Source organism: Lithobates pipiens, unplaced genomic scaffold (assembly GCF_037356315.1).
Source record: "Lithobates pipiens isolate NorthernLeopardFrog02 unplaced genomic scaffold, aLitPip1_a1.2 Scaffold_28, whole genome shotgun sequence".
NCBI lineage: Eukaryota > Metazoa > Chordata > Amphibia > Anura > Ranidae > Lithobates > Lithobates pipiens.
Window position 1 is genome coordinate 52,513,891 of NW_027507789.1, and position 15,336 is coordinate 52,529,226.

Sequence of the window (15,336 nt, forward strand, 5' to 3'; positions counted from 1 at the left end):
CAGAGATCCCAAAATTGGTAGGCAGCGACAATTCTCTCATCCAAAGCACCATAAATCATACCTGTATTTTAGGGGAGATCTGGAGCTGGATGTGCAGTACAGGATGCTTTGTTAATATCTAGAGCGCCAGGTACGATGCTGTGTTGGTACAGTAGCGCCAAGTACGCTGCAGAATACAGTGTGCATACAGTGTGCACCGCTGAGCCAATCACGGCAGGCAATGTATTTTACTAATCTGTTGATGGATACAAAGCCTGCTTGGATTGGCAGAGGCTGTGACATCATCAGTCCGCACCGCTCTGACTCGTGTAGCCTGCTCGGATTGGCAGAGGTTGTTACCCAATCCGAGCAGGCTTAGCAGGCTCTGTATTCATCAACAGAGTGCATCACCTGCCGGGATTGGCTTTACTATAATGTTTTAATTAAACTAAAAATGGAAGGCTAGTCATACGTTCTCCTCGCGGTGACCAGTCTCATTAGGGATTTTCCCTTCTGAAGCCTATTGAAGGTATTGTACACATACTGGACATGTACACTCTGGAAATTGTGGTTGATTGTTTATATTCAGTTTTCATTTATCGATTGAGTTATGACTGTTCTATGCATACTGGTGTACCGCTAATTTTTAGGGCTGCAACTAATGATTATTTTCATAATCGATTAGGTGGCCGATTATTGTTTCGATTAATCAGTTAATAACCTTAAAACAAATTGTGGTGTATAATTTTAGTTAATATGTAAAGTTAAAAAAAAAGTCAATTTATCCTTAAATATTTCTAGGCAGTGATAAATATAAATAACCAACTATATGGTTAGCAAAATAGAGTGGGGTACCCCCTAAAAAAAAGAAAATGTAAATTCAGCAGCTACAAATACTGCAGCTGCTGACTTTTAATAATCGGACACTTACCTGTCCCAGGATCCAGCGATGCAGGGGGAACAATGCCCCCCCCTCGTTCCCCGCTCCGCTCGCGGTGCCGTCATGCGTACTGTGGGCTCCCACTGCGCATGCGCGAGCGGCGCAGGGCGCCGTGGTACGCCGTACAGTCACCTGGGACACGTGACAGGTCCCAGGTGACTGTGCGGCGCGAGGGGAAGTGATGTCACCAGCCTGGGCAAGGAAGAAGGCAGACTATGAGGGACCCCCTAGCAACAGGTATTTAGAGGTGAGTGCATTTTTATAAATTTCTTTGCCAATTTTTTTTTTTTTTTTTACGAATTTTAAGCAACTTTTCATTTTTTGGTGGCAACACCACTTTAATCCACTCTGAGAATAACAGACAGAAGAGATATACTATTAGAGGAGATATATACTGTATATTCTATTAGAGGAGAGCTATACTATTAAAGGATGAATCTGGTAAATATCATCAAAGTCAGAGATCAAATTTTTTATTAAAAAAACAATGTCTTCCTTCAAATAAAATGTAATTTTAAGAACATTTGTTTAGATTTTCTAATCGTTATTGGGGTCAAATTGACCTTCGTTTTCAACCATATTGATGGGAAAATTTGGAAATAGAAAACTTCTTGGTCAAAGGAATTTTCATACATTGTATGTGGTTTTCATTCAGAAATGACATTCATTAATTACAGAATGTTAAAAGCAAGTGAAAATTTCAAACAACATTCCTTCATTCAGCGAATGTACAAAGATTTTTCATCTGAATATTCTCGTCTGAAAATTGATTAGTGAGGCCAGCATAAGGCTCGGTACACACCTATGCAGTTTGCTTTTGATCTGTTTTTGCTGTGCGTTTTGATTTTTTGCACACGTGATTTTGCTGCGATTTGCGTTTTTGCATTTTTTTGGGCCAGATGAAAAACACAGATTGCTGCAAAAACGCATTCTCTATCTAAGTATATTGAACCAAAAAAGGTTTTGCGTTAAAAAAAAGTCCCTGTCCCTCTCCAAATACGCAGCAACTGAAAAAAAGCATAGATGTGAACATGTGCCATAGGATAACCATGTAAATGAACTGTAGTGTGTTTCTGCAAAAAGCACCAAAAAACACAGAGATGTGAACAAGGTCTAAGACGTTTAGTAACATAATGGGGTTAAAAAAAAACTAAAATTAGCCCTTTTATAATACAAAAAAGCAGATAATCACTACTGTTAGGGGTTAATTTTTTTTTACTGTAGAACTGTGAAAGTAATATTTACAGTAGCGATTATTTGCTCTTTTTGTACTATAGAGGCCTAATTTTTGAACCCCATTATGTTACTGGCCAATTATTTTGATTATGAAAATAGTAATCGATTAATTTCCTAATCGATTAGATGTCGATTAATCGATTAGTTGTAACAATGCCTTATTGTTTGGACTTGCCTTTCTGCTGGAAAATAAAATATTTGAAAAAAATATGTATATATTTAATGGTCTTCCAGGTATTGATCCACCCCGGGAATCATTTAATCGCTGGTTGTTGGAACGAAAAGTACTAGATCGAGGACCTGACCCCCTTCTTCCCAGTGTCTGTGACCCAGTGGTATCTCCATCCATGTTCAGGGAGATTATGAATGATGTCCCCATAAGGTGATTCTTCTATTTATGTTTGAGATTCTGGTTTGCATGCAGTGGGTCCTAGGAATGTATAAAGACTGTTCTAGAATCTTTAGGAAATGTGTGAAATCCATGTTGTAGCAGACTCATGAGTGTTTAGAAACATTTGACTTGTTTTTCAGAGTCTAACCTCTTATTTTCTTCCAGGTTATCGCGTATTAAGCATCGGGATGAAGCAAAGCGTTTGCTGTTTAAATATGCCGAGGCTGCTAAGAGACTTATTGAATCTAGGTGAGACCTAAAATCTGCGTTTTAGTCCCAATGCTCCTGTGCTATAACACATTTTCTATGGTAAATGTTGTTTATGCATGTGTTCATGAAGGTATTTACCAAAAGGCAGCACTGACCATTGTCTAGAACAGCAGCTAGGAATTGGAATTTCACCAGTGTCAAAGTGTGTCAAAGCTTCAAGAATACATGCACTTATTCTTTTCTACTCCCCAGCATTTTCTGTATGGGTTATGTTCAGAGGCAGATCATCCATGAGGCAACCTACAGTATGCATTTGCCTTGGACTCTGTGGATGTGCAAGGGCCCCAGCTGCAAATTTCATTTTTCTGCACAAAGCCAGGGGGATAGCACAATTTGACAAAGCTGTGTGCCTGCTTCAAATTGGGGGATGCACGTGTAGGCAGTTGGTGTCTGATGAAGCCAGGTCAATAGGGGCAGCTTGTCTGGGCCTAATGCAGTCCCTATCATTGTTGGCCAAAAGGATGGTGGGCCAAAGCTGCTACGTTACTTGGGGCCTTATTCTACCTTAATCTGTCTCTGATTATACATATTGTCAACACTACTGTCCTGTAATCTTCACTTTTCAGTCTGGATGAAATCCTCAGAAATGGCCCAAACAGTTCTTTTGCACTAAAGTCTTCAATAACTTCAGTAGAAAGCATATTGCTTAACTTGACAGGCTGTGAGTGGGCTTGGTGGGCAGATGACTGGAGGCTCTACACGTGCATGTACAGATTTTTACCAATGTGTAAAGCGCAGCTAACCTGCAGTTATCGTGCGAATTAGCTGCACTTTCCCCTAGACTTCTATGTTGTCCCACGGTTATGGTGCAGTTTCAGAGAGCACACCAAAGATATAGCATGCAGGAGTTTTGGTGCTTTTTCTTAAACCGCACCAGAACCGCAGGACCTGGATCTGGTTAACTGCGCTATAGCAAAAGTGCAGCAGAGCAGTGTGAAGCCACCTATACAAAAAATTCAGGATGATAAAAACACTAAACATTTATTCATCTTTTTTATTTTTTTGCTATTAGCTAATAAAGAACAGTTTGTGCATCTCAAAATAGAATTAGGTACAGTTGGTGGTTTTACCATCAACAGCTAATGTGTATCAATGTCCTTGTTTTTTTAGGATAGTTTATCAGTGAAAATATAATTGCAGAGATTACATATAGGAAAAACCCAATAAAGGATACGCATAATGTCCTTATTTTGTTGCAGTATTACATATAAAGCTGTAACTTCCATTACTTTTTTGGCTGAGGCAGTATCCCCACGATGACATACAAATACATTTTATAATTGTTCATATGTCTATTTCAATGATCGGTGCTTAACTTTTATATCCACATGTTGCTTAGACTCTCTTTTGTGCTGCAGGCGAGCCTCTCCAGACATTAGAAAAGTGGTGAAGTGGAACGTGGAAGACACATTCAGCTGGCTGCGGAGAGACAACTTGGCTACAAAGGAGGATTACATGGTCAGTCCCAAATTCAGTCATAGTTAACAGCTGGTAATGCCAATATGATGTGATCTATTGGTATATATTGGCCAATATTGATGTAATCTATTGATGCTATTGCTAGCAAGATGGGAAATTTTCACTGGAGATATTAAGATGATGGAAAATGTCACTAACATTCCACTCACTGCCAAGCATCTCAAAGCAGAACTCTGGCTACATATATGTATCTGAATTCCTAAGGTAAAAAAGTTACCTCTTGTAAAGGGTTGTAAAATGTTTATAGCCCCTTATTTTATTCTTTAATCCATTCATTAGTTTTCTGGATACTATTGTCCATGCTGAACTTCCAGTGCTGCCAGTATTAAAGCTACAGCTGCAACACTGAAGGGAGCCTGTCATTCACCCACTCTTTCTTCTCTTGTATATTCAATACAGAGAATACAAGGCACTCTGTGAATGGATAATGGGTGATTGACAGGATCACTTAACTGCAGCCTTAGCTGTGTTACCTACAGCTCAGAAATTTGGAGGCTGACAATGGTATGTGGCAAACCTCAGCTGTCATACCCATAGCACCAGAAGTTTGGGGTTGACAGTAGTATCTGGCAAACTAATGAATGGATTATAGAGTAAACAGAGACAATGTAAACATTTTACACCTGTTACTTGACGCAGCAAAGGCTAAGTTCACTTTTTGAATAAAATGGACTATGCAGTCATAGGGACCTGAGTAGGTTTAAATACACTGTGCAGTTTTTAAAAACATTTCTGTGAGAAGCATGGAAGAAAAACTCCCATATTGTTAACATTCATGTTTTGACTATGTATCAATAAAATATTTTGTTAATTTTATATTTTTGATGAACATTGTCTTTGGCACCGCTTTAATCCCAGCACTCTCCTATTGTTCCTGCCTGAGTACCCCTATTGACGTCACATATGACGAAACGATCGTCGGTACGCTACGCACACACGTTCTGCGCATGTGTTATTTGATCTTACGGACCTGTACAATTTTTTTTTCTTGTAAGAATAACTCTGTGTTTTGTTTTGAACTGGAGAACGCTCTCCAGATTTTTTTATGTGGCTGCTCAAGCTTTTTATCAATAAATACGCCATAAAGAGACACTCTACACTATTCAAGTTTTTTTCTTCCTGCATATCATCACCTCTTGCTGTTTATGCTGTCTGGCTGCCATTGGATGATCAGAGGGGGAAGTCTAAATACACCACCAGTGGACCCTTGATTCTACTAAGCGCTGTTTAACCTCCCTGAGTAAGGGAGGTCGCATGCTTTCTGGTAAGCCTTTTATCTTAACGAGGTGATGGGAATCACGGTGTCAAGCATTCGGTTGATGCTCCATATTGCACTTGAAGTCACTTTCATTGGATGTCGGCCACATATGAACTTTTTCTGCACTTATATTGCACTTTTAGCACTTATTGCGTAAACGTTTTTGTATGCAATTTTTGTTTGCTCTATTGGGCATATATATATATAATTTCAATTCTGTTAGGCAATGATTTTAAAATATTGCACAGTGAATTTTAATATACTGGGGCCCATTGACTGCTAGTCCATTTTATTCAAAAGGTTAATTTAGCCTATAAGAATTTGAATACATTTTGGTGGCTGGAGTTCTGCTTTAAATATTATAATCTGTCTGATGAATTCACACATTATCTATCTTCTTTCTAGTACCTCTTGTTTCAAAGCTCCCCCAACAGATGTGATTCACATATCAAACCCTCAAACCAGTGATATGCAAATGCACATGAACTCAAATGGCATCCCAGTCTTGGTCCGTAGGGTCCAATATTGAGTTGGCCCACCCTTTGCAGCTATAACAGCTTCAACTCTTCTGGGAAGGCTGTCCACAAGGTTTAGGAATGTGCCTATGGGAATGTTTGACCACTCTTCCAGAAATGCATTTGTGAGGTCAGGCGCTGATGTGGACGAGAAGGCCTGGCTCACAGTCTCCACCCTAATTCATTCCATAGGTGTTCAATTGGGTTGAGATCAGGATTCTGTTCCTCCACCCCAAACTCGCTCATCCATGTCTTTATGAACATTGCTTTGTTCACTGGTCCAAATCATTTGGTGGAGGGGGGATTATGGTGTGTGAGGTTGTTTTTTTTGTTTTTTTCAGTGCGCCAGAAGTCGCTCACTCTTCCCCACCCCCTTTCCTGACTGGCCGTGCTACGTGCTCGGATAAGGGATTGGTATGGATTTTGGGGGGACCCCCACTCCGTTTTTTTGGCGAAGGGGGTTCCCCTTAAAATCCATACCAGACCAAAGGGCCTGGTATTGTCTGAGGGGGGAACCCCACGCCAATTTTTTTATTTTTTTTTCATTTTGGCGGGGGGTTCCCCTTCATCCTCAGCACAGAAGACGCACTGCAAGTTGGATCATGATGATCCGACTTCTGGTGCGACTTCTATTCAAACCAAGCTCCCATAGGAAACCATAGATTTTTGAATAGAGGCAGAGAAATGCGGCTAAAAGCTAGCACCGATAAACATGCATTAACGGCAATGCAAAACGCTTATAAAATCAAATTTTTAAAGCAGAGTTTTCCTGCCAGCAATCAGACGTTCCGAACAGCCGTTTATGAGCTCCAGTGTGGCAGAGGCTGAATGGTGTAATCCCGGACATTGTAGTGGAGTGGAGATTGGTCTGATTGCGTGTGGGTGACATCCAATTGAGAACATCAGGAAATCTGCTTTGTATGGAATCATAAGTTTTACCTAGCTGATGTATATTAGTATAGGTCCAGGCAAAAAGCTGAGTGATTTCGCTGAGTACTGTGAATATCGTGGAGTTATTTCTACACATTTATCATGGTGGTTTCAAATTGTAAAGAAGAAAGTTTCACTGAAAATTTACAGAATGGATGCTGCACTATTCATATATTATTTGTTTACCCATTTGTTTTCAAATATTACTACTGGCAGCTAGTGCTGTACATGTAGGTGATAGGGCTGGTGTGAGAGGATTTCAGCTAGAGAGATTTTTTTCTATATCTCTCCTTACTAGACTTTCATCTTCATTCTACTCTACCACCGTTGATTTTTAATCCTTTTACATTTTTCATAATATTGCATCATAAAAACCTGCTTTATTGTTAATTATCTGCTCTGTTTCAGGACCGCTTGGAGCACCTACGAAGAGAATGTGGCCCGCACATGGCAGCTGTGGCACGAGACTCAGTAGAAGGCATATGTAGCAAAATCTACCACTTCTCTCAGGATTATGTGAAGAGGATTCATGAGAAGCACTTGACATTGCTACGTGAAGCCAATATACCAGGTAATATGTTTACTCTTTAACACCTTGGAAATATAAGGTTGCAAATTTGCTATGCCTTGGGTTATTGGCTGGATTTAGCCTTGTATTAAAGCAGAGTTCCACCCAAAAGTGGAACTTCCACTTTAAGTGAAGGTGACCCCCTGACATGCCACATTTGGCATATAATTTTCTTGGGGGGTGGGGGGGGGGAGCGAATACACTCTTTTTAGGGGCATCCAGCTCCCACTACCTCTCCTCCCTCCGTGCAATCTTCTGGGACATGTCGCAGGAGATTGCCTAGCCAATCACAGCACACGGCTCGCACATGCGCAGTGAAGCCACAGCCAGGCGCCCACAGTCACAATGCCGAGGAGAGGAGGGGGAGAGGAGCGAGGCTTTGTTCGTCCGCTTCACTGGACCGTAGGACAGGTGAGTGTCCGATTATTAAAAGTCAGCAGCTACACTTTTTGTAACTGCTGACTTTTATATGGGTGGAACTCCGCTTTAAGAAAGAAGTACCACTAGTGTAGTATTGTGCTGGATCTAGTAAGTTAAAAGAGTAAATCACATGTATAATGCTCCATTTCCTTTTTTCAATTTAAATAAAAAATACTGCATGTAGCCCCACAGGCTGTAATAGATTCAAACCAACCTGTACATTTGTTGGAGAGATAGAAATCAATTACAGCCTATGAGGCTGCAGGGTGCTCACAATTGGAGGTCTGCACCGATTACTTTTGTATGGACACCCAAATGCTGATTTTCAGGAGAGCATACAGCAGTCTTTGCTTGCAGTGTAGGAGGATGAGATAAAGGGTACCTTTTAGTGTTTATACATGGGCGTATCTTCAAAAGGTTTTGTGGCCCTTTCCACCTTATTTATTAATTAATTACAGGTACTTATGTAGCACTGTCAATTTGTGCAGCACTTTACATATATTTGTATATGTTTATAGTACATTTACATCAGTCCCTGCCTTCGAACAGCTTACAATCTAAGGACCCTAACTGACATTCATGCATACACATGCTAGGGCCAATTTAGACAGGAGCCAATTAATCTACCAACATGTCTTTGGAGTGTGAGAGGAAACTGGAGTACTCAGGAGGAAACCCACGCAGGCACAGGGAGAACTCTGTGCAGGTAGTGCCGTGGTTGGGATTTGAACCGTCATCTCTAGTGCTGCCAGGCAGAGGTACTAACTACGTAGCCACTGTGCTGCCCATAATACTTTTCTAGTATTCTTATGGCACTGTTCAGGCAGTTCTTATTGTAAATATAGACTCAAAGTCTGTCTCCCATATTCTTTGCAGACTATGGGGTTGATTTACTAAAACGGGTGTGCGAAATCTGGTGCAGCTGTGCAATGGTAGCCATTCAGTTTCTAACTTCAGCTTCTCCAATTAAGCTTTAACAAAACAAAAACTTGGAAGATAATTGGTTTGTATACACAACTGCAACATATTTCTCCAGTTTTAGTAAACCAACCACTATGTCTGTGAAGCTTTCCATTTTTCCAGGTCATGGTCAAGCTAGTAGTAGTTGGTCACATCCAACTGGACTTGTTCTGTACAGATAAAGACGTTTTCCTGCCAGTCAGTAACTCCTATCAGTCACCGAAAGCCATTTGTCCATGAAATGTGTCAAGGCAGTTGTTGAAGGTCTAAGGACATTATGGGAGAGGTGAAAGTTTTGTTTTTGTCAACAGATATATATCAATTCCTTATTTCTCAGTGGGCAACTATCCCTTTATATATATCAATAGAACAAAAACACTCCCCTTTTTAAATGCCAGACGAGGCACAGAGACCATGGATGGGACGTTATCTGTGCCACTGAGAAATAACACAAAAATAAAAAAAAGAATCAATTTTTATTCCATAAAGATAAAAACAGTAAAGTGAAAACACCATTAAAGAGGAACTGCAGTCTGCTCACATATTTTGTAATAAAAACATCTTTGCCATTCTGAAGCTTCCCTCCAACCACTTTGCATATTATTTTATATATACCGTGAGTCGGTACTTGCCAAATATGCTGCAGAATTCTCCCTCCACTAAGTATAGCTGCATCCATTTTAAATTTGGGCAGCTGAAGCTGCTGCCTGTTCACTTCCTGGATTTACACAGAGCCACACCTCCAGCTTTGCAGGCCCGCAGCTCTCATTGGCCCTCTTATGACTCATCCGATCTGCCTTAGCGAACTCTCACATGAGTGAGAGAGAGAGCTGTGCATAATGTCATAAGCCTAGGCTAATGACCAGAGAAGAAAGATGAAGTGGGCTGTATAAGGTATTTACTGGCACAAAAAAAATGTTTTACTATCCAAAGTTAAAACAACAAGGGCAGAAGATTTAATAGATGGAAAGATGAAAAAATGACTGAAGTTCCACTTTAATTGTATATTGTATATCGTGAATTGTAAATTCTCCAAGCACAAATTTGTAAATTTCATCCATCCTATATAGACATGAATGTTCTCTCAATGACTATTAAATAGCCGTTGTCATCAACTCTATGGAGTCACCAACAAGGCTCAGTCCAAAAGGCTCCAAATATATTGTCATATCCTATATGGATGCTGCTACTACTACTACTAGACATTCAAGTGGAAATTAAAAGAAAACGCTTTGAAAAGTATTAGAGGATCCGCAGGGTAATTAGAAAAAAGATTTACCGTAATCACACTGTGATGCAGTTTCTGTCTGCTTGTAGGTGCTCTCTAGTCAAAGATGAAGCATAAGCCTTGAAATATATGGGAGGGATGCATATTGCTTTTCTGCTCAGGGCTTTGGTTTTTGACCGAGGTATAGCTAGAATACACCTGTCTCTCCACACCTGTTTGTAGATAACTTGCTGATCTGACTACCCATTTTGCTTAAAGCGTATTTGTGTTCAAAATGTAAAATCATATATTCATTTCCACATTGTATTTCAATTTTTTTCTGGTCTACTCCTATTAATGTGAATCTTCTTGAACTTTGTAAACTTGAGTAGGCACCGCTGTGTCACAGATTTCACAGAGCCTGCTTTTCTGAACTACAGAGGTGCTGAGAGGAGGAGTTTTAGGAAGCAGAGACGGTGCAGGAATAAGGCCCCTTTCACGCTGGGGCATTTTATCAGGCGCTACAGCTCTAAAAATAGCGTCTGAAAAAACCGGCCCCTTTCACTCCAGTGTGAAAGCCGGAGGGCTTTCACACTGGAGCAGTGCTCTAGCAGGACGGTGAAAAAAGTCCTGCTAGCTGTATCTTTGGAGCGGTGAAGGAGCGGTGTATTCACCACTCCTAAACCGCTCCTACCCATTGAAATCAATGGGGCAGCTCGGCTATACCGCCGACAAAGCGGTGCTTTGCAGGCGGTTTTAACACTTTTTCGGCCGCTAGTGGGGGTTAAAACCGCCCCGCTAGCGGCCGCATACCGCCGCTAAAATGACGGTAAAACGGCGCTAAAAATAGCGCCGCTCCCGCCCCAGTGTGAAAGGGGTCTAACTGCTTGCAGGCAGCATAGTACTATGGGATATATAGTTCTTGGAAATTGAAATGAACAGCAGAGGAGAAGCTGAAAAGCATGCAGGGAATCCAGGAAGTTGTGGAAACAGATGATCAGTAAGGCAGTTAGCAATGATGGATATTTTTCAAATGAGCTTATATCAAAAATAACTATTGTTTGTATTGCTATTACTATGCTGATGTAATTACAAACAGTTTATGCTGTGACCTGCAAACTTTAACTTTTTGAAATACAGAACTATTCCTAAACATCAAATCAGGGTTAAAGGTAAGGTGGGGTGGGACTTTGTGTGTACCTCTGTAGGGTTTGAATAAAGATATATACCACAAATTTAAAATATGCATTCAAACTTTATTTTTCATCTATTAATTAAGAACATGTTACAGTTGTAGAGATACAGTTACTGTTATGTTGGTCCAGGATGTGCTGATCCTGGTGCGATGGATCAAATATATGGCCTACACTTTGCGGGAAACCCTCGCTTCGTCAGGGCCTTAGAATAGCACAAATACAATAAAAGTATTATATCTCATAAACCTAGGGTAGAACAGGAAAGCTTAGAAATTGGTTATAGAACCTATATTATGAATTTATACTAAATTAATTTATCTATTTATTTACCTTCAAACTGTAAGACTTGGCGTGTTGGTCCAATGAGGGAGGAAGACTGGGGAGCCCATGGGGATGACCTCCCAGTCCTCAGCGGGGAAGCAGAGCAGACTCCTATTTATAGATAGTTGTATTTTAAATATTAAACATCCCCACTGTAGGTTCCTTGATATCTCTGGCAGACAAAAATCCTGGTGTATCAGTGTCAGCATTAACAGCCACATTTACAAAGGAAATATATTACTCACATGTGAGAAGCTCTCTCTCTCTAGAATCTGGCTGCAATGGTTTATAGAGAAATCTGTTTAAGAAATATTAAGCTGACTTTCTGACATTAGGACGGTTGCAGCGTTTACTAGAGAGCATATTTATTTCACTGATGAAGTTTAGTTTTTCATTCCAAAGTTCATGCATAAATGTATTGAAACCACCCTTTCAGTATAGCCTCATATAATAAGGCTCAAAAGGAAGTAAAAACATGCCATCATCCAATTTGAGACCTTGAAAGGTGAAAATGTCAGGAAAGTTGCTGATGCTGACCAGTACACAAGGACACCCAGACGGGCTAATGGACTATCACGATACTGCTACACAGACCCAAGGTTTAAAATAAAAAAAATTTAACTTTTAATACAATTCAACCAAAAATGATACAAACATATTAAAAAATATCCCATACATACACTAACTCCCAACAATTACCCCTGTAGGGCTAGAATTGAGGTGGGGTATACAGGGATTCTCTACCGGTTTTGCGGTATACCCGCTTCTTCAGGAGGAAATCGTCTACAGGATAAGAATTTAATTTAAACAAAGCATACATTTATTTAATTAACAGATTACAGTTCAAAGTGAAGCTGGAGAGATGCTTCACCCATCTGGACGATCGTGGCGCATCTCTTCATCTTCACTTTAAACTGTAATCTGCTAATTAAATAAATGTATGCTTTTTTAAAATGTAATTCTTATCCTGTAGACTATTTCCTCCTGAAGAAGCTGGTATACCCCACCTCAACTCTAGCCCTACGGGGGTACCTGTTGGGAGTTAGTGTACGTGTGGGATATTTTTTTAATATGTTTGTATCATTTTTGGTTGAATTTTGTTAAAGTTTAAATTTTTTTATCTTAAACCTTGGGTCTGTGTATCAGTGTCGTGATAGTCCATTAGCCCATCAGGGTGTCCTTGTGTACTGGTCAGCATCAGCAACTGTCCTCACATTTTCACCTTTCTACCTTTCAATCTTTCTTTTACATTGAAATACAAATTAATTGAAATCTCTTAATTGGTCTGTGTTTTGCTAAAGGATACACTTCTTTAAGGACTAAACACAGGTAAGTATGTTGGTGCTTCACATTAAGCTGGAGGTCCAAAATAATAAGTTTATAATGAAAATACACAAAATCATAAATATTATTTTAATTAGGCCTATCAATATTAATATTACATAGTAATCAATGGTACATGGAGGGCTATACTCACTAAAGATCGTGCTATTGTGCTAAGGATATCAATATATGTAGTCTGTTCCCTCCCCAATCAAGCTATGTAGAATAACATTGAGGACAATACAACAAATATTCTCTCTTTGGGGACCCAATGTAAATTGACACTATTATGCTATTATTTCCAACCCTTTTTTATAAAAGAAAAAAAATAAAAGAAAATTTATTATATTTATAATATATATAATATCGTATTTATCAGCGTATAACACGCACAGGTGTATAACACGCACATTCATTTTAAGAGGGAAGTTTCAGAAAAAAATACTTAAATTTTAAATAAGGCAGCTAAAATTGAAGTGTTGGCGTATAACACCCACACGCTATTTGCACCAGATTTTCATGGTGAAAAAGTGAGTGTTATATGCCAATAAATACAATATATAATATATATATTATAATAAATATATATATATAATACTAGCACACATATACTGTATATTGCAATATGGTAGTTTAGGCATTTGTGATTTGTTTGAAATCCATTAATGATTAGTTCTAATAAATATACATAGACCCCACCCTTCCATTACTCATTACATTAATAACATTGCTGCAGTGTTCACCTATGCTCAGTGTAACACCAACAAGAATATCTGCAGGCTTTGCTTTTTAATAAACGCCGAAGTGTAAAGGATCCCTGCTGGTGGTTCGTGCACCTGTTCCCACCCCATAAATCTCAATTACCCTGCATTAGGTCCTGCCAGCAAAGTGCTCTGCTAGTGTGCCGCTGCATTTGACATCCATATATTCCACTTAACTTCATAGGCTCTACACTAGAGAAATGTTTGGCCTACATACAATCCTCTTCATGGACACATTAAGGAGTGTAATATAACAAGTTATCGTTGCAAGCTTAAATAAACCTTGCTCTTAAAAAGCTTTTCTAGTGAAATGGAGATTGAGCGTGTTTCCTGTAGCCTTTTATACTGTAACTGGGCTTTCTTGGATCACAGCTCATCCCATCATCTTGTGCATCTGTAACCTGCCTGCAAGGACACCGTGTATATCATAGAATAGAGAGAATTTCTTTGTGCTTTTAAACTCTTTTCCTCACAAAATGGAGAAGGCTTAATAATATTTGGTTCTGCATTATTAAAAATGCTATATTTAATTCAAGAAAAATAGTCTATTAGGAAAAAAAATAGAAATGTAAAAAAGTTTTAAAAATTAGATCTGCCTATGTTTTTTGCAGTGAAGGACCAGTTAGTATGTATTCTAGGACCTGATATCTATTCATTGTGTCCTCTCTGTATCACACTCCCTGAACTGACCCCAGAGAACAAAGCCCTTTTAGTCTCTGATCTCTCACTCACCAAGGTAATGAAGGTCCTTAACTTTCTGTTCTCAAGTAAAACTTCCAGTGAGTATGGTCTACTAGCAGAGGCCTATTAAAAAATATTTTCTAATTTTACTACAGCACCTCTTGTGTATACTTGTGTACTTGCATTTGTATCAGGTGCCCTTGTAGTATGTACAAAGCCAATATAGTGCTCATCCCAAAGCCTGACAGAGACCTTCCAAACCAGACTTGCCTACCTGCTGACCACAAATGTTAAAATGCTAGCCAAAGCTCTAGTCTTTTGCTTACCTAATGTTATATCCAAATAGGTAGCTTACAATCAATCAGGATTTATTCCTAACAGATTGACAACAGCAAATATTTGGAAATGTATCCCTTTACATGCAATCCACCCTGCAAAATGTGGGAAACAGAGCACTACTCTCCCCCCAACGCAACCAAGGCTTTTAATATTATTAATTTGGAATTTATGTGGGCGGTGCTCCAAAACTTGAAGGATGGGTCAAGGTTTATGAATTGGGTACATTCTCCTATCTCCTATTCTCCTCCCCTACGGCTAGAGTGCTTTTAAACATTGCTCTCTTACACCCTATACCTTTGGGGAGAGGCACTAGGCAGATATACCCACTCTTGCCTTTATAATTTGTACTGACAATTGAGCCATTTGCTGTGGCTATTAGGAAAAAGCCTATTACTGAAGACTTGGTCAGAGCAGATTGGGAAGGATAAAATAATTCTGTAGGTAGATGATACTTCTATTTCTGAGAGATACATTAACCTCACTGGAGCATTTTATGACTTCCGCTACATTACTTTTAAGCAGGTTCTCGGGACTGCTCATAAATTGGGACATGCATTTTGAT

The 15,336-nt window shown here is 39.4% G+C and overlaps 1 protein-coding gene across 3 annotated transcripts in view; it reads left to right on the forward strand.

Moving 5' to 3' along the window:
* Positions 1-15,336, forward strand: part of PCIF1 (phosphorylated CTD interacting factor 1) — a 68,117-nt gene that overhangs the window by 41,048 nt on the left and 11,733 nt on the right. For all 3 annotated transcript variants that reach the window (XM_077459233.1, XM_077459234.1, XM_077459235.1), the window contains 4 exons: positions 2,390-2,537; positions 2,712-2,795; positions 4,175-4,274; positions 7,407-7,569. In XM_077459233.1, the coding sequence (XP_077315359.1) occupies positions 2,390-2,537; positions 2,712-2,795; positions 4,175-4,274; positions 7,407-7,569 (495 nt within the window). The remainder of the gene's footprint in view (positions 1-2,389; positions 2,538-2,711; positions 2,796-4,174; positions 4,275-7,406; positions 7,570-15,336) is intronic.